General features: G+C 39.5%; 1 protein-coding gene across 3 annotated transcripts in view; it reads right to left on the minus strand.

Moving 5' to 3' along the window:
• Positions 1-1056: 1056 nt before the first annotated feature.
• ATG10 (autophagy related 10) overlaps positions 1057-18422 on the minus strand; it is an 83566-nt gene continuing 66200 nt past the window's right edge. For 2 of the 3 annotated variants that reach the window (XM_083817873.1, XM_083817871.1), the window contains 3 exons: positions 4399-4496; positions 3993-4112; positions 1057-3595 (listed from right to left, as the gene is read on the minus strand). In XM_083817873.1, the coding sequence (XP_083673999.1) occupies positions 3565-3595; positions 3993-4112; positions 4399-4496 (249 nt within the window). In that variant the 3' untranslated portion in view covers positions 1057-3564. The remainder of the gene's footprint in view (positions 3596-3992; positions 4113-4398; positions 4497-18422) is intronic. The other variant, XM_083817872.1, reaches the window with a different exon arrangement.

Consider the following 18422-nt stretch of genomic DNA (forward strand, 5'->3'; position numbering starts at 1 on the left):
TTGGCTTAGCTGAACACATAAAATTCATTCTTCTTGTTGATTCTTGTAACCAAAGGCAGGTATGAATCAGTTCCTCTTAAAAGAAGTCCCCAGAAGACATGGTCCTCAATATGTCTTCCCAGATCAGCAAGGATGAATGACTGAGCAAATCTACAGAACGCTTTGGATCCAGAAACTGTCTTTCTGCTAGGCTGCAAGATTTCAGATAACGTACGTAATCAAAACTCAAGTTCAAATCTAAAAACCTTCAGTAGATTTGCTAAATAAAACTACTAAATAATGCAGCAGAGTTAACTTGATTTTGAAATAAAACGGGATTTTTGTACCTTTGCGTTTTTTGTAAAATATTCTGTAAGTTACTACAGCACGGATGTAAATGGTGAATTACCTCCCACTTAAGCCATTAGAAAGTAGATACCTAAACACAATTCTCTCACTCCTTGATCCCAAATATTTAGGTACCCTGTATTTGTCTCTCAACCTAAGCTCAGAGTATTTGTACTAACTGAGCTGAATTCTTGCCTGGTGGTATTGCAGACAAATTTTAGGGAAGCATTGACACTGATGATGATGATGATGATACTGGTCTGTTACTTAGTTGTTTATGTTGTTAAAAGGTTAAGAATTGTAACAGGGCAGGGAACTGTCAGTTTGCTCATCCACTTCATGCTCTCTATTATCATCATCATGTCCAAGAAACTGGGAACAGAGTCAAGGAACCGCAGAGGAATTTGGAGAGGTTTTATTAGCAAGACAGAGAGAGTTTCAGAAATGGAGAAAAAGTTTGACTTTCCAGCCAAGTGTATGTGTGGTTACAAGACACCTAGGAGGTATCCTAGAGTGATTACCAGGAGCATGTCTAGAGGCTGGAGTGTGACTGTCAGGACACTGACAGAGCAGTATCCCGCTGTGTGCAGCCATCCATCAGCAAGTGCCTAGGGTTGTCCCTGACAGGGGAAATCGCAGGTCTATACAAATGTGCAATGCCCTGCCCAAATAATCCTCGATTTTGTTTACAAATGAAAAATTAACATAGAAAGTAACGGGTGCTGAGAATTCCTTCACGTCAAAGAAAAGTGTTTGTTTATTTCTTATCTAAATACACATCCATTTTTATTGCAATCATTGAATAAAAGAAGATTAAGGTGCAATGTAAGGCTGATGGGGTGGAAAAGGGGTATATTCTCCTAGACATTTCATATTTCTCCTTGTCTGTAATTGCAGTCTGTTTAGGTACAAAGTCCAGTGCACGGTATCACACAGATGGGAGAGATGCTGACGTTCTGAGTAGAGGACTGATACTTAACAGATTTGCAATAGGCAGTCTTGCTGACGACAGTGAAGAAACCTGACTGGTCAAAGCCTGTTTCAAACAGTAGCATTGCACCACAGTTTCTGCTTTTGAGGCAGAAACAGCAAGAGCTGGTCTCTAAGAAACGTCTGTGAAACTATGCTTGTAAACTGCACAGCAGCATCTTGGCAGTTGAATCTTCTCAGTGTCTCACAACTACTACTAGAAATGATACTCAAGGATGTTCAAGGATCTTTTCATTTCTTTTATCAAGGAACAGTTCTTGTCCAGAGTATGAAAACATTAAAAGTAGCATTTCATCTGCAAGTTGTTCCAACACCACTCAGTGTCCAGGATTGCATTCTATTTTTCATATTATTTAGAAGTGGAATTTCTTCTGTATATTTGACCCTCAGTGCAGTACCAGGTAACATCTGTGATGCTATGGGAAAATGAGCATTAAGCGATCCTCAGATACGCTGATGCAGCATTCAGTGCTGATGGTTTGTATGAAAAGTTCCATCAGTTCTTTCCAGTTCCCTGATCCTAAGGACAGCAGGAGCTAACAGACCCTGGTTGAAATAACGCTGCCTGAGGCTGGTTCTAAGTTATACCAAGCACAAAGGTCCGAAGGATTAGCCAGGGCAGAGGGAGTGTGTCACTGTGATGGGCAGAGGCAGCAGAAGCCGGCACAAAGCTGGCCAGCAATGCTGGGCAGGTGAGAACAGCTGACTGCTTTCACCCCTTTGTTCCACTGCATCGCAAATGAAGATGCAGAGCAGGGATGAACATTTAATGGCTCTCACAACTGCTTTTATCTGCTTCTTGTTTTCCCTCCTGGGCGAATCTTCCCTAAGTTTGAAAATGGGCTGTGGATGTAGTTATCAAGCATATGTTGCCAAAAGTGTTAAGCAAGGCAATGTAGATGCTGTCAAAGTACAGGAATGGAAGTCCAGATTTTACAGATCTTTCACGGAAAACTGGCTTTTCAGATTGTTAGGATCTAGAACTGGATAAATGATGTGCTTTCATTATTAATTCCAAATTATTGGGAAAAGAATTGTGCACCAATGGAATTTCAAAGGGTGTACTATATTTCAATCCACCAATAACATGTGATGCAAGTTAAAAATATGCAACCAATCAAAATATCTGAAAACCTAGAATTTGAAATCCGATGCATCTTACGCTTATAGCTCTCATGTGGCATACGTTGGGCTCTGTATGTAAGTGACATACTGCTGAACATATAAAGTAAAATCCGTAATTCCACCTCAACTGCTTAGGACTTGTGGTCTGTTTTATACAACACATAAAATGTGATTGGGAAGGAGTCCAAAATGGCTTGTATGGAAGTTACATCTAATCTGTTTCTCACTGATTGCACTTCTATGCGATTCCTACTTACTCAGACTTCAACAGCTCTCAGGGGAGGCTTGCACAAAGACTGCAGGATAGGGACTAAACGTGTAAACGATGACTAGTACAATCAGAAATACTAATTGACTACAACAGTTACTCCCTCAGGGTATGGCAAAGCTTCCTTCGGAGGCAGTGAAGCAGGGACAAGCCAGATGTTCTCATATCTCATATCTCATATCAAGGTGCATTAGGCACCTTGAACTCTAGAACCACACCTGCTTAGTCAGATGTAGGCTGTAAGTACCCTGTTTGTAGAATTCTGATCCTGTTTGCTCCCTGAAGCATGACATACACATCTTCTCAGTGTTATTCAGCCATAGGATTAAGATATTCTATGTGTGTGGTGTGGAATATATGAGGAGGGTCCATGTCTTAGGCTGTGATGGAGAAGGTGGTCCAAAAGCAAAGTAGCCTCAGCCCATACACTGATTGCTAGAAGCTTAAACCACATCCTGCAAGTACTTTGCTGTACATATCCTCACACACGGTGTGGATTTTCTACAGATGTGACTGTCAGTAGATATGTTTAGAAGATTCAAATGCGGGATTTCAACTCTGTAATAGGTTTCTGCATTTGTGTGCAGTTCTATTCAGGCCACAGCCACAGTAAAACAGAGGAAGGAAGTGAGTGACTTCAAAGGGTCAGTGCTATCACAGGTCTTGATGGTGCTTGGGAGTTGTCACAACTGCATCCAGCTCCTAGGTCTTCAACTGTAACCAGGCATGCTCTTGACAATGAAAGAGCCATGAGCAGTTGTTTTTCCATGCCGTATTGCTTACCAATCAGGTAGGATTCCTTTGGTCTGTGTTTGGTTTCTTCTCTAGGGAAGTCTACAGTAGCTTTACTACTGCTAACCATCAGCTGTCCTGCAACTCATGGGTCTGAAGAGGAGATATCAAACAGAAAAAAAAAAAAAAAAAAAAAAAGAAGGGATGAAACTGAAAGTTACTGCAGCAGTTTTTCTAGATCACACCATCAACCATGTGCTGGAGAGACCACCACAAAATGCTCTTACACACCTGAGAGAGACCTCCCTGCCAGGGACCTTCTGACAGTCAGGAAGGGTGTCAGCAATGTGCCAAACACATCTCCCTCAGTGTACATTTTAACTGCAAACCAGGAAAGGCAGTAAGGCATCCATGTAAGCAAAATATCTAAAGGTGAGTCCCAAATGAATTTGAAGAGCTCCAACGGCAAAGATAATGTTTTGACAATTTTGATCTTTTAAAATTTTGTGGGAGGATGGGAGAGGAAAACGGTGGTGTAATTTTATCTTACCTTTCATTTAAATCAGCACTTACATTCTGCTCAGGTCCTAGTTTTGCATAACTTAAAGGTAGATTTAGACCCACAACTGGGCCTACAGTACTCAGCCACAATATAATGTAATTTGTGTGTCTAGAAAAAGACAGAAAAATCCATAAACATCTTACCTAACTTTTCTGCATTGCAGATACAGTTGACAGTCATAGAAATAAAAATAAAATAAAAAACAACAACTTCAAGTGGGGCCATTCCTTTACTTTATCTACATCAAGTGTACTTCAGCTTTCAGCGCTTAAGTGACAATACAGAATCCCTTTCTATTTGGATCAAGGAAGTTGTTTTGATGATGTTCACTTCCTAGCTGACTTACTTTGCCTGCACCACATCAAGCCTTGCAAAGCAGAGTAGTGTTTCTTACCTGTTCTGTTTCTGTGAGCTGGCCAGTACAGAGGACATGAATTCATTAGTCCGGCAGGGGTGTAGAACAAAAAATGGTTGCCCAAGTAACGGATGCTCCTAAGAGGGAAAATCAGTTGTTTTACTACGCAAGAAGAAAACAGAAAATATATTGTTTACACCTGAAATACACAAAGCAGTGTCCACTTAATCCTTGATGCAATTTTTCTCAATTCGCATTGTTTTTCTACTAGCAGTCGCTGACATATCAATACTTGACAGCATATTCTCTTTCTAAAAAGAGAAATAAAAGCACCAAGAAGGCAATGCCACAGTTTAGTTCAAATGTAAAAGTTTTCAAAAGCGGCTTGAGTTACAGTCTTGTGAAACAGGTGCTGAAAAATAAATGGAGTTTAATGTGGAGCTTGTGAGAGAAAGCAGAAAGGGAGGAAGAGCCCTCAGGGTGGCTTTAACTTCCACTAGATGGCATATCCTCACATTAGGCTATTCTACAGGAAAAAAGTATCCTGAAATGCAGTTGTTTGTCAAGAATGCAATCAAAACTGTCCTGCAGGAAAAAAAAAAAAAAAAAGAAAAAAAAAAGAAAAAAAAAGCCATATAGTGACAATTAAGTTTGCAGTCATACACACTCCCTACAAACTGCTAAGGCTTTGTGTGTTCCTTTCCACCCTCACACCGCATGAGGTGCTGTTGAAAACTCAATCTGATGCTGCACAAACCTTTCACTTTCTTCTCCAACAGGCACTCAAACTAAGTATGTGTTCTGACTGAATCAAACTTGCACTCCATGCAAAGCCCTAACAGTGATCTCATCTGCTCTTACATCAGTGATACCAAGAGATCAGCACATCTGCCCCACGCACTGTGCCCCGGGGAAGTGATTTTCCTTTAATGCTGCTGAGGTCACTGCTACTCCTTCTGCACCAAAATAAACAAATCCTACCTCATCCCCATGCTCAGGAAGGGCAAAAGCACTTAATACAGCACAGGGAACAGCTAGAGGGTGGTTCCAGACGAGAAAGATGCCCAACGTGGAAGGCTAGCACAGCCTGCTTGCAGCCGAGCCCAGACTGCTGGAGCCAGAGCCTTGGCAGAGACTTACCATGAGGACTGGGTGTTTTATTCTGGGTAAAGGCCCTTTTCCTTAGCTGCACTTCTTGTGGTGGCTCTATTATGGTTGGCCAAGAAGAAACTATACTAATCTTATTCTCCGAGACATAATCCCTTTGTCCAGGCTGATATAATTGCAGCCAGAGTCCCCTGGTTCTGTGGCTGCATTTTGTCTTAGGATTTAGCAAACTGCTTCCACTGAAGACAGGAGGATCGCTAAATCTTCTTACAATACAGTAAAAACTCCTTTTCCAACCCCCTGCTAACAAATGAAGACAAATCCTGGCCTGTCATCTTCAGCAAAGAGGACATATCCTATATCACAGTGTCTCTTGCAGTTAAACGACACTTGGTTCTCTTGCAAAAAACACACTCACAAAGATCAATCCTTTTGTGTCTAGGAGAACTTTTAAAAACTTCCAGAAGCTTCACAACATACAGAAATAATGTTCAGAAAGCTGTGTTTTTACATTGCAGTGCAAACAGATAACTTATGCATGAATGCTACCATCTGCTGTTGGTAACAGTGAACTGATGCTGTTTTCCATTGAGAAAAACTAAGTTTGAATAAAAGATCCATTCAAATTATACGCTAGCTTAAATCATCTCAGATCTCTAAGCAATTCTAGAAGATACATAGGTTGTGCCAACGGTATTCCTCAAAGACAGTAAAAACGGATAGTTAACATTATTTACAGAACTATTAAACCAGACAAAACAAAACAAAGTACGTCAAGCAGCAAGTTGAGCAATTCCCTTACACGAAGAAAGAGTCTAAAGAGATAATACACACTCCCAAAGAGAATGCAGAAGATCCGCTGGGCTTTAAATGTCTTGGCACTCCAGGAAAAGCACATGGATGATTTCCAAAGCTGAACGTTCAGCCTGAAGTCAATCCCAACCATCCTGTGACCTGGTATTTCATCCTATCCTGCAGTTCTTGCTTGAGCAAACCACCAATGAATGACAGCCAATGGCAGCCAGAGACGATTTTTTAAATAGCTTATTAAATAGCTTATTCATCTTTCTTCTTTTAGTTCTTCCTCTCCTTACAACACAACAGAGTGAGACTGAAAAAAATCCCAAACACTAAGAATTACATGTCTGTATGAAAAAGCAAAGTGTATTGCTCCCCGATTTTTCAAAAGTGTAATACTCTTGATCCTATCTTTAGTGTCAAGTTAAGACTCCTGAGCATGTGACAGTGGTGAAATCCATTCAACTTCCAAACTCCCTGCAGCGTCTCTTCCACTCTTCTTGAACAGTGGAAATGCACTTTATTCCCTTCCTGATTCAGCAGATGTAAAGGGAGAGGTTTTTGCAACAGGACCCAGCCACCAGCTTCAGAGTTGATAGAAATACTTTGAGGACAGTTGGTTCGGGTGAGTCAAACCCTCCTCCTTGCACTTCTGAAGCAACAAGAGTGCCAGAGCAGTGCAGATCTCACTGCAATCCACCTAATTTTGAATGGCACCAATGACGTGACCCAGGAGTTCATTGAAACTTGTGCTGCTTCTTGGCGAGGCTGTGGGCATGGCACATGCACTGCAGCTGCCCGTATCTGCACATTCACAGAGAGCCGTGAACTGTCACTTATTTGTTTACCTCTAATCCATGAAATTTAAGTATTACACAGATCCTTAGCAATGAAAGTCCACAAATATGGTGTCAAGAAAATAGTTGTGTATAAAATGGGAATTTTTCAATAAGCTGATTGAATCTGCTTGTCTTTTTCACCTTAAATGAAAGGAATGAAACTGCAAGAATGCTATACTTTTCAGAAACATTCAAAACCTGAAAGATACGAATATGTCACACTCTGTATGTCTGACAGGAAGAACACAAAAGCAGAAGAGATTACAAGAATTCCTGAGCCAAGCAGGAGTTTCTAAGAAGGGAAATGGCTGAGGCACGGAGGGAGAGCTGTTGAGCAACCAGGAAAAACATCCTGAGTGCATCAGATCTGATTCAGTCAAACTCTAAATTCCAGACCCTGCACATAATGGCATCCCCATGAGGCTTAATGTATACTCAAGGTTAAATCACTGACACAGCAGCTCAGAGGAGGAAGTACCGGACAGCTGCCAAAAAACGAAACAAAAAAAAAACAAAACAACAAAAAAAAAAGAGTTATCAAAGCTCTGAATGACTTCAGAATTGATATTGGGCTATAGAGCATTTTTATTGCCAGGTCACCAGTTCAGATTTCAGCCTGGGCTTGCAGTAGCTAGAACTCATTATTGTACGACAGCTGTACATGCAATTGTCAGTCAAACCGGCATTAATTAGTGCCCTTGTTGGTCATCACTGCAGATGAGTCCAGAACTGAAGGCAGTGGCTTATCTTGCCACCCCAGGGGTCTGCGCTTAGGTGCTCCATCAGGAAAAGCAAGAAAGGTGCACTTCTGTCGCTCACGGTATGCCCTGAGAGAGGGCTGTGAATTTGCAGTATGATGACTCCCAAGTCCTTCTCAAAGACTGTCCAAAGTGTATCTCATGAGAATGAAGGAGCTTGTGCTGCACCAGCTCCAGGAACCTGTTTAATACCTGCCACAGTCATCTGTTGGAATAAAGATACTCCACAGGCAGTGAAATGTACCCTGGCAAAATGCCAGGATGACAATACTAGCCTTCAGTTAGCCTCATCTGTGCATCCCTTTTGGGAAAACCATAGAGTCCTATTGAGGTTTCATGAAAAAAAAACATTTTAGGTAGCAAAAAAGAGTCCCCTCGTCCTTAATCAGTCATATAGCAATGCCTTTTATGGAGAAACATGTGTGACTTTCAATTCAATTCTAGCAATTACTCGTTGGCATTGTACAGAAAGAACCCATTTACAGGTTGCTCTTCTGGACAGTAATGCTTGGATAGTTATTTTGAAATCAGCTGCTTTATTTTCTTGTTGCCATTCCCACGCTGACTCACAGTGCTGATCCGCACCTGACACTGGAGTACATCACACACCTGCATCTCTCTTGAACCTGACCCAACTTTCATTGGAAATCAAGTTTTTACAGGCAGCAACTAGCTCCAGTGAATATGAAAGCTCCAAACGCTGCTCCGTTTACTTTCTGTAGGAAGACTTCTTTTTTAGGTGACATAAAGAACGACTTGAAAGGACGATCTGCACCCATTCCTGTACCTGTTGTCTCAACTTCTCTCACAAAACCACATAAGAGATGTGAAATGTTTCATTGGTAGTTTGATAATGAATTTAGTTCTGTTTAGGGATGCTACACAATACTGAACATGACTGAGGAGCGTAACAGCTTCCTGTATGTTAGCTGAGCAACTACAACCACCTGTGCAGGTGTGGTGAGCTCCCTTAGATGTGAGGACAAACTGGTGAGCTTAAACCTCTTTCACTGAGGTTTTTGTTAGTGTGCCTGAACCCTCAGCAACAACAACTACAAAAGGAATGCTACAGGCTCCCAGAAGACCAAGAAACTTTTCAGTTTAGCAGCAGCTTCTTCTGTGTGGCGCAAGAAGGCCTGTTTTCATAAAGTCTGTCAGGGTTGCCAATACTCGATCAACTGTCCTTCACCCTTTCTGCCCTCATTTACTGATGCAACTGGGCTGTCCTCGCAAGGCCATGAGGTGTAAAGGGGTAAGACTAGCTTCGTCTCCTGTCCTGTGCACTGCCTGTAATGCAGTGAAATGTCAGACACGAATCTGAACAGTGGCAAAAATTGGGTGGCTCCTAAGTGCACATATAATCGAATACAAAACTTCCATCAGGTTGGGTTATGTGTCTTCACCTATCAGTGCGTGTAGGAAATACTATCCAAGTCAGATTTGAATTAAAAATAAACATTACTTCAGGTAACGGGTAATTGCCTGTAGGTAGCTGTGCTCCGCTCTTCTCCTTGCCAGCCAGCAGATATTTTGTTGTCAGTACATCTCTTGTAACAGCACCATTTATCTTCTCTGTCGTAACTGGAGCTCGTCCAGTAGTAATGGCTTCTATTTTCTCCAGTGCTACATTAACCTGCCTTAGAGCATACATCATAACATTTATTACCTCTCCATTTACGACAGTGCAAGGGATTTGTACCTAAAACTAACTCTGCCCCGATCCAGTCTGCATGATGTTGTTTTACACACATAATCACGGAGGAGTGTGAAAACTTTCATGCAGGATACTGCTACCAAACACCACATCCAGCACCTACCACCTCCAGGTATTTTCCCAGCAGTGTTTGCAATCACAGTCATCAGGTCAGAAAAAGAAGGTAGGATTAATAAATTATGACCTCCATAATCTCTTCCATTCAGGGAAATGGAAACAGTGATGCAAGGAATAAAGAAGTTGCAGGCCCTTCCCTTTTCACCAACTTTCAACCCCACTTACTGAAATAAATGCCTACTGTTAAGTAAAAATCTTTCACACAGGGTTATGATGCTACAAGTATTTTATGTCCTTGAATTCACAACCTCCTTTTTCATTCCTTATTTTTTATATACACCAGTAGTAACTTACTTGTCAATAAAATCAAACTCTTCTTATTCAGAAAGACAGTAATAAAATTTTTTCTTTTCAGATTGACTCTATGTCCCACGACCACAACAATAACTGCACATGTGGAACCCGAAGCACGTTGAACTTGAGGTCAAAGGAAGACTTTATGCTTCAATTACACACATGCTCCAGTTTGGGTGTAAAAAGCAAGTAACATTTTTATGAATGAGGGCTAGGGGGACATTAAGCCTGAGCAGTAAAGTCAGATGAGCATATGCATGTTGTGATTACAAGGACCAGTAATGGTACTTGCAAAGGCAACAGGACAGCACCAGCTGTTACAAGAAATGTGTTCCAAACATCTCTCTCTGTTTCCTTCTTCTTACAGATTTTCCCCTAATAATGGAATTACTGCAACAGAAACTCCATTATTATGGCACCGCTGTGTTGCAGAAGCAGCATTAAGGAATTTCAATTACACCACGAATTTCTATCATCCCATTGGAAGGCACAGATCATAGTAATAAAACTGTTAGAATACTAACTGTGTAGTGCTTCTCCTTTCTACTGATGTGGGTCACAACATTTCTATTAATGCAGCCACTTCATAAAAACAATGTTTAAGAAATAGGACTGGTATTGGTTACAGGGAAGTGACAATCAAAAAAAGCTTCAGATGGGGCAAAATGGCTGGTGAAAGGAATGTGCTTGCTGTAAAAGCTGTCAAATCCAAAAAGCATTTTAAAAGCTCCTTCCATCTTAGTGGGCACAGGATAGAGTTTATTACCTGGGACAGGTGACATATTTAGTCACCTTGATTTCAATTTACAAACAGAAGTCAAGTCATCCTACTGATGTAACTGAGGGAAGTTTCTATAACTTTGCAGTAAAACATAGAGAAGGACTCCTATTGCTAAGCGTGCTGAAGATAAAACAGCCTACTTCTGTCTGTAGCAGGTGCTAGAGAATGACTATAAAAGTGCACCTATGCTCTCGTGCATTTTCTTAGATAACCAAAATAAATCTGCAATGGTACTGAGCTAGGGAAAACCTGAAGGGACCCTGATGAGACAAAAAAGTGAAAATCAGATGAAAAAAGCGAATTTCTGTCATTACTGAACCACTTTTTGGAGGAAAAGGCTACAGATGGATTTTAATTCCTGCTCAAGTTCTTCTTTGGAGAGGGACAGTTACAGTTGCCCTTACGATTTAATGTATGTGTTCACTGTGTATTTCCAAAGACATACTAACTTCAGCGACAAGTTTTTATTAATACTTTCACAACTGTGAACCCCACACAGTCAAATAAGCTTTCTTCTTGCATCAAGTACGAAGTCCAAGTTGAAAAACCAATTAATCAAACTGCTGGAGTTTTCTGAGGAAAATGGAGTGGCTTTGGCAGATTCCACAACGCAAATATATGAGAATACTTGATGCAGCCAGAATTTCTGTAAAATGAACAACATTTACCACTTTGTACCTGCTGTTTCAAATCCATCATGGCCAAGACGGTGGAAATGCTGTTTCTGAAGAAACAAATTCTTCAGAGCACAAACTGCCACTGCTTTTTCCATACAGGACATCTTAAAACCCTGCTAATGACATGAAAGCTGGCTGACCACAGCCTGAATGCAGCCTTTTGTCTACAATTTGCAATGAAATTGTCTTTTAATTTGGACAGAGCTCTAACCACCACGTTCCACGCAAACATCACCTGTACATTGCTAACTTACTGCTACTTAAGTTGACATCTTCAGCTTCTGCTGAATGTGACACCTGAACGTGTCTGTAGTCAAATGTCACAAAAACATCAATCTTGCTCTTCCATTTTTAAAGCTACCAGAAATAGGATGTGCATCCAAAACAGGAACAGTACCTCAATCCAAAATCTTTGGGGACAGCTTTGCTTTTCTTGTATAACGCACAGTGCAGGTTAGAAAGTCGCACACAAAGCCATTTACCCAGAAATAAAGTGTTTTCAAGGGCAACAAACAGAAATGTGTTTAATCAGAAGTTTCGCTTTCATTTACTTTACATCGTTGGGCCCTCCTATTTCAGGTTTATTCAAAAGATAAATACATTTTCCATACAGTGGTTTCTGTAACTAGGACAGTGATAACAATAGAAAAGAATGTTATAAGATCTGACATGCATATGCACTTCTTGTGCAGAGCTTACTATTGTAACACCTTAATACTACAGAATAAAAAATAACATAAATAACTAGATAACCAAGACCTATTTCATATTTCATCCCTGAAATTGGTTCATCTGCCTTATTCCAGAATATTTACAGTTTTGAGAGGGTGATAATCCTCTTTTGCAATTTACATATATATTTTTTTTTTAATAATTTAACATCTAACAGAATATCTTTTAAAGGCATACCTAAGAAGTCATGCAGGACAAGCATAACGTTAAACAAGAATAGACAACACTGCTCATATTTATATATAAAACCAGGTTTGAGTTACTAAATTTAAGAAAAAGTGGAATAAAGCACTAGGTGACGCTCAGACAAAGCTATGTTTTTAAAGCCTAAACTTCTCAAAAGCATGTAACTTGCATTTAGGATTCTTTAAGAAATTTCTATAGTTAAAAATTGGCAGGTCCATAATTATATTGTCAAGAAATGGCATCTCAGCCATTTTTCCAAGAAAATAAACAGATGATTCTTCTTCCATGCTTGCCAAAATAAGATTAATTCAGTTGTCACCGTTTTAGTTATGTAGCATATAGTCTTAATTAATTACTATTTGAAATCTGTTCTTAAGTTAAGAGATTCATCTAAGGTGCAAAACTGAAAGATCCAACAAGCTGTATAACTATGGAAAGATTTTGGGACAGATTTCCAACCCCGATTAAAAAATGTAGAGTTCAGAAAAAAAAAAAAGAAAGAAAGAAAAAAAAATCCATAATGGCATTTGATAAATGTGCCCCCAAAGGGTTCACTTTATAATCCCAGGAATTTCTCTACAATAAGATATTGCAAAGAGAGATTTTCATTGGACTTTTGAGTTTGAAATACTGTAACTAGCAAATGAGATGGCATATATTCCTACCTCCTCTATACAGTTTATCAAGAAGGAAGTATGACTAATAGCTATAATGTTGTCAGAAGACAGACAATTACCACAGGGTAATGAATGGAAAGCAAATTTCTTCTGCAGCAGAGCAGTAGAACACTAATTTGACTATATCAAATATAAGAAGGCAATGAAGTGTCCGTAAAAGTGTGACTCAGCCCTCATTCTGAGTTCAGGCCAAGAGAAGACTTTCTTTGTTCCTCATCTCTCCTTATAATGCTAGATGACTGTGATCTTAACATCCGGTTAAAGCACCCCATAGTGCATATTACTTGAAATACCATTTGTTGGACCAATACTCTGAATAACTACTGAAACTGCAAATTCTTATTGTTGCACAGATGCTTTAAGACGGTCAATATTCGTGGTAATTTTCCTGATGATAGACTCAATATAAGGCTACAAACATTGTGCTGTGTAAAAGCCTGATCTGACACAAGTTGCCCAAGAATCTCCATACACAGTATGGTAGAGTAAAAAGTTTGAACTGGGATTAGCAATCACCAAAAAAGTGAATGCTGGCATAAGAAAGGTGGACTACAGAAAATGCCAAAAGGAACTGAAACAGTCTCCTGCAAGGCCTTCTCAGAGCTGCAGCTAAGTGCTTTAGTAACAATGGTATTCAGAGTTTAAAAAAGACTTGGAACACGTCAGTGTCTGTGACAACAAATGAGTGAAACACTGAGCTCTCTTCTGAGAGCCCAAAAGTTTACAGAAGCTTGAACATACCACTGCTGTAGGAGCCATAACTCCCATTCTGCCAGGGCTTTTCGAGCAGTGTCTCTCCCTACTCTTGAATTAGGCTTCTATGCAGCCAGAAATACGATATACAAAATGAGAAGGCAAAACGCGCCTCTGTCTGGCTTTCAACTTTAAGAGCTGTCACGTGGTTTTGTGAGTCTCAGAGTCTATACACAGTTTCATATACTGGTCTGACCATATGAAGTAAAGTCATCTCCTTTGATGAGTTCATCTTCCTTTTTGAACCTCAGACTGTCTAAAGAATGTAAGAAGTGTCCTACTGGATGGGAACAAAAGTCCATCCAGCAATGGGTCTTGTCTGCAACAGTGGCAGGTGGAAAGGCTGTTGTGGTAGAGCAAGAGCCTGGCCTTTTTCTGTGGTTCGCTCCCCTTGTACTGCTCCAGCATGTTTGTTGTATTATAGATGATGGAGGACACATTCATGGTCTTTTTGAATCCATCTATGGACAAGTGGTCTCATGAATTTGTCTAAATGCTTTTGAACTGCTAATCTGTTAACCTCGATACCGAACTTCCATTTAAATGGCACTTTAAAAGCTTTTCTTAAATAAATAAATAAAATCTGCAGAAGGGCTTGACCAAGAGCCCTTGCTGCAGAAAAAAAAAAAAAAAAAAACAGGAATTGCTATAAAGTTTACAACAGTTTTGTGACCATGACGGCTATCTTTCACGTGGAGTTGAATTTGTGACATATATGATATCCATTTCCCTCACACTGTGCAATCAATATTACTGTGTATTTTAATTTTTTCTTCATAGGAACATTCAATAAGGAGGTATATTCAGTAACCAGCCTCATACCAGTAATGAATTGCTGGGTCCATACAGGTCTGCTGGAGGTCACTGCAGGCGAAGACAGAAGAGCAACCCATCTCTGCCTACAATGAGCAATGCCAGACCAGGGAAGGAATATGCTATTTCATCTTCTTCCAAAAAATCTCTACTTGGGAGGCTGTGGAATCTCTCTTGCTAGAGAAATTGTCTGTAAAGGCAAATGCAATGTGTAGCACTGTCACATTTTTTCTACAGAAGCAGAGAAGAATCAAGGGAATCAATACTATTACACTGTAATTCATTCAATTAATTATGTATCAGTGTAGAAATATTATTAAACCTTCATTTCAGAATAACTGATCAATTCAAGGAGCAATAACATTAAGACTTAAAAGTCTATCCTGAATTGTGCCCCAGAAATCAGCAAGGACCCTCCTACCACTTTTTATCTCCATATGAACATTACCCATTAAGCCTCTTTGCTTATTCTATATCCTTCAGTACTAGCTCACTGTTTGGTCTTTTCCTCCTATGAAATTAGTCAGACTAGGTTTATGCCCATAAAGTCTTACTGGGAGAAACATGACTCAGCTGTAGGGCAGCTATACATTGTTAATTAATGCTTAGTTTTTAAATTAACCTTCTTGCTAGCTTGTACACTACTGTTGTTTGTTTTCAACCACAGAAGTCGAATCTATCACAGAAAATTTTAGATTGAAATAAATATTCACCCAGCTTTTCCGTTCTTATATTTTTCCCTCTGAAACAGCCTTCCAATCCATGCTGGTAAGATTCCCTTTCCTCAGGAAGTTGTACTAATAATTTTCCAAAAATATTAGCAGAGGATCCATAGCAACTGTTGATATGAGCCAAAATGATTTAAGAGAGATCTTAGCAACCTTCTGTTAAGATATACTGTATACAGCCTCCCCCACTTAGCAAAATCCCACAATATGGCAAGAAAGATTTGTATGTCTAAGAATAGCTACCTACACACATTTTTCAAGATGACTGAGCCATAATGATTTAAATCCTCCTTACCACAGTTTCAGCAAGATGTGCCTCTACAACACTATATCAAAGTGTTCTGTTCAGAGTTTTGAACCTTTTTCCTTTTTTAAATCACACCATTAACATCCTTGACATTTTAGAAATAATGTTTATTGATTTTTCTGTTAACATTGCTATAAATTAAGTGATGTAATGGACAGGATTATTGAAGTTCTATAAAGAATATGTCTTTCAGATTCTTAACTACATATTGAAAAAGCGCAGACTCTGGAAAAATACTGCAGTTCTGTGCTGTTCTTGGGAAGTTTTCATTTGGATGACTACTTTTTATGTGACAGAATGGACATATAACAGAGATGATATTACAACTACCTGCTAAGTACCAAATGACAGGAGAAAAACACCTGATTTAGATGAAATTGAGAAATAAACAATAGTAGCAAATCAGACATAGGAGAATTCCCTATCACTTGCTGTTCTGAAATTTAAAATCTGTGGGACACGGTTGCTAATATTCCCTTTTGTAGTATAAGTGTTATTAGTAAATGCAAATAGCTTTCTTCATTGTAGATGAGGATTCATAAAAGGGCTGAATAGACTGAACCTGAAGATGCATGAACAGTGCAGAAGGAAAACAGCACAATCATCTTCAGCCTCATTCAATTAGCATTGGTGTCAACAGCCCACACCTTTCTATTTTAAGGATTACACAAGGTGAGCCTTTAACCTAAGACTTGAAACAGTGTGGAGGATCTTTTAACAGACTACCACATAGACAACAATGATCTACCATATTTAGGAATTTCATACAGCCCTGAAATTTAAGACTTGCAACTGTCTTCACAAACTACTGCATTGAGAGTCAGTATCAGAATGTCTGATGTCTTTTTCAGAATGCTCTGAATGTCTTTTTTTTTTTTTTTTTTTTCTCCCCTGGGGTGACAGCAAAGCACTAAAAGAACCAAAACACCAACCTATTGTCAGCAAAAACAGAACAGACATACCATACATGAACCTTGTCCGCTCCCATGGTTAGGAGGAGTGCCCTGCAGGCAGAGCCCTAATTCACATTTTGATAATAGAGGCACCTGGGTCTGAAGAGGTTTTGGTAAAACCGGGTAAGGGGCAGGGAATGAGCAAGGCAGCATGTGCTCTGTTAACTTCCATGATCCTTCAGACTCCTGACTCACAGATTAGTTTTTTAGACTGTTTCTACAGAACTTTCAAGTCACCAAGCCTTCATTCTTGTTTTATTGGGCAGTTTTTCAACTGCTGAGCCTCCTGTAATAATGCAATTCGATTTCTATCCTTGGATGTTTGATTTTACATTCCATCATCGCTAAGCATTGATTAAGCCTTAGCAGATATACTTGATTGTGTTTATGACTTTGTTTTGTCAGGGCAAGGTCAGGGTTTATGACAACATGACACTCATAAAAAACAAAATTTTTGGTGATGCTTGTTTCATGACTGTGATCAGATTTATTCTCCAGCTTTTAAAATGATCTTGTTAGTTTGCTTTAAAAAAGAAAAAAGTAACTGAGACATGGACTGGCACAATTGAGAAGAAGCAAAAATGGACTTGGACACATATGTTCAGGGATTTATACCCAAAATTCTCTAAAATTCTCACCTCGCTTCCTAGCCTTTGGAAGACCTGTTTCTCAGAGTGCTAAGTCCCTCCTCACAGAAGAAGAAAACATTTTTCTGCTACTTGCTATGGGCATAAACAACTATATCTGGAGAAGATAAATGTCTGGCCTACAGCCCAAACTGAATCCCATAGCCATTCACACAGCATGCCTACCAAACCTGACGTTGTACAAAACATACCAAAAAGAAAGAAGAGACGATCATTATACCCCACTTTACTCTACAGGCAAGTAAAGAACTCATCTGAGACACAAGACCTAGATTCAGCTTTCTTTTCTTCTTGATTTAGAGTAAAGCTCTTAACCTCATAGGAAGTTAGCCACACCACTGTACCACTGAGCTGCATTTTGGAGGTGGGAACATTTCACTTTTCCCTGCTGAAGTTGTTCTGTGCACATTTTTATAAACACCCCCAGGACAAAGACAGGATGAAAATGGCTAGTGCCCTCACCCATTGTCCAAACCAATAAATATTCTACTATTTTGTAATAACTTTTGGAAGGTGCCTGGAAAATAAATGGGTCTTCTTAGTTTAACTTTTAATAGGTAACTATATGCATCATCAGGCCATAATTTTGAGAAGCAGGTACGTAAAAATTAGAGGACAAAATCTGCTATTCACAGGTACTTAACTTAATACTCTGTGTTGCCAACTTCTACAAGAAGGACCAAATACGATGTCCTTTCAAGACAGAAGTTCTAGCTATAAACACAGAGTTACATTTAACTGCTGCACATTTCCCATTCATGCTGGAGAAGATTTCCCAAATGACAAAAGTTAAAACATAGCCTTTACAGATAAACTGAAAAACTGAAATTTAGTTTTAAATTCCTGGTTGTTAAATAATGCACTACCCTGTCGTAAAATATGCTCACTTTAAGAATAAGATTTCTCTGCCTTTGTTTCAGTTCTATTCTCTGTTCTCCACTGTTTGTTTTGGATCCTTTCTCCTGTTCTTGTGGTCTTTCTTTTCAAACTGTCTCATCATTTAGCATTTCACCATGGCATGTTTGGGCTTCTGCTGATTTACTATGCCTCTGGTATATCATACCTGGATTTTAATGCAGTGAATCTGCTGTTCATTTACACGAAGAAGGACCATTATGTTGGAGCTTTTTTACACAATACCACTATGTATCTACCTAAAACTGTACTGTACTTCTCTGCTAA

Source organism: Anser anser, assembly GCF_964211835.1.
Source record: "Anser anser genome assembly, chromosome: Z".
In the NCBI taxonomy this organism is placed as follows: Eukaryota; Metazoa; Chordata; class Aves; order Anseriformes; family Anatidae; genus Anser; species Anser anser.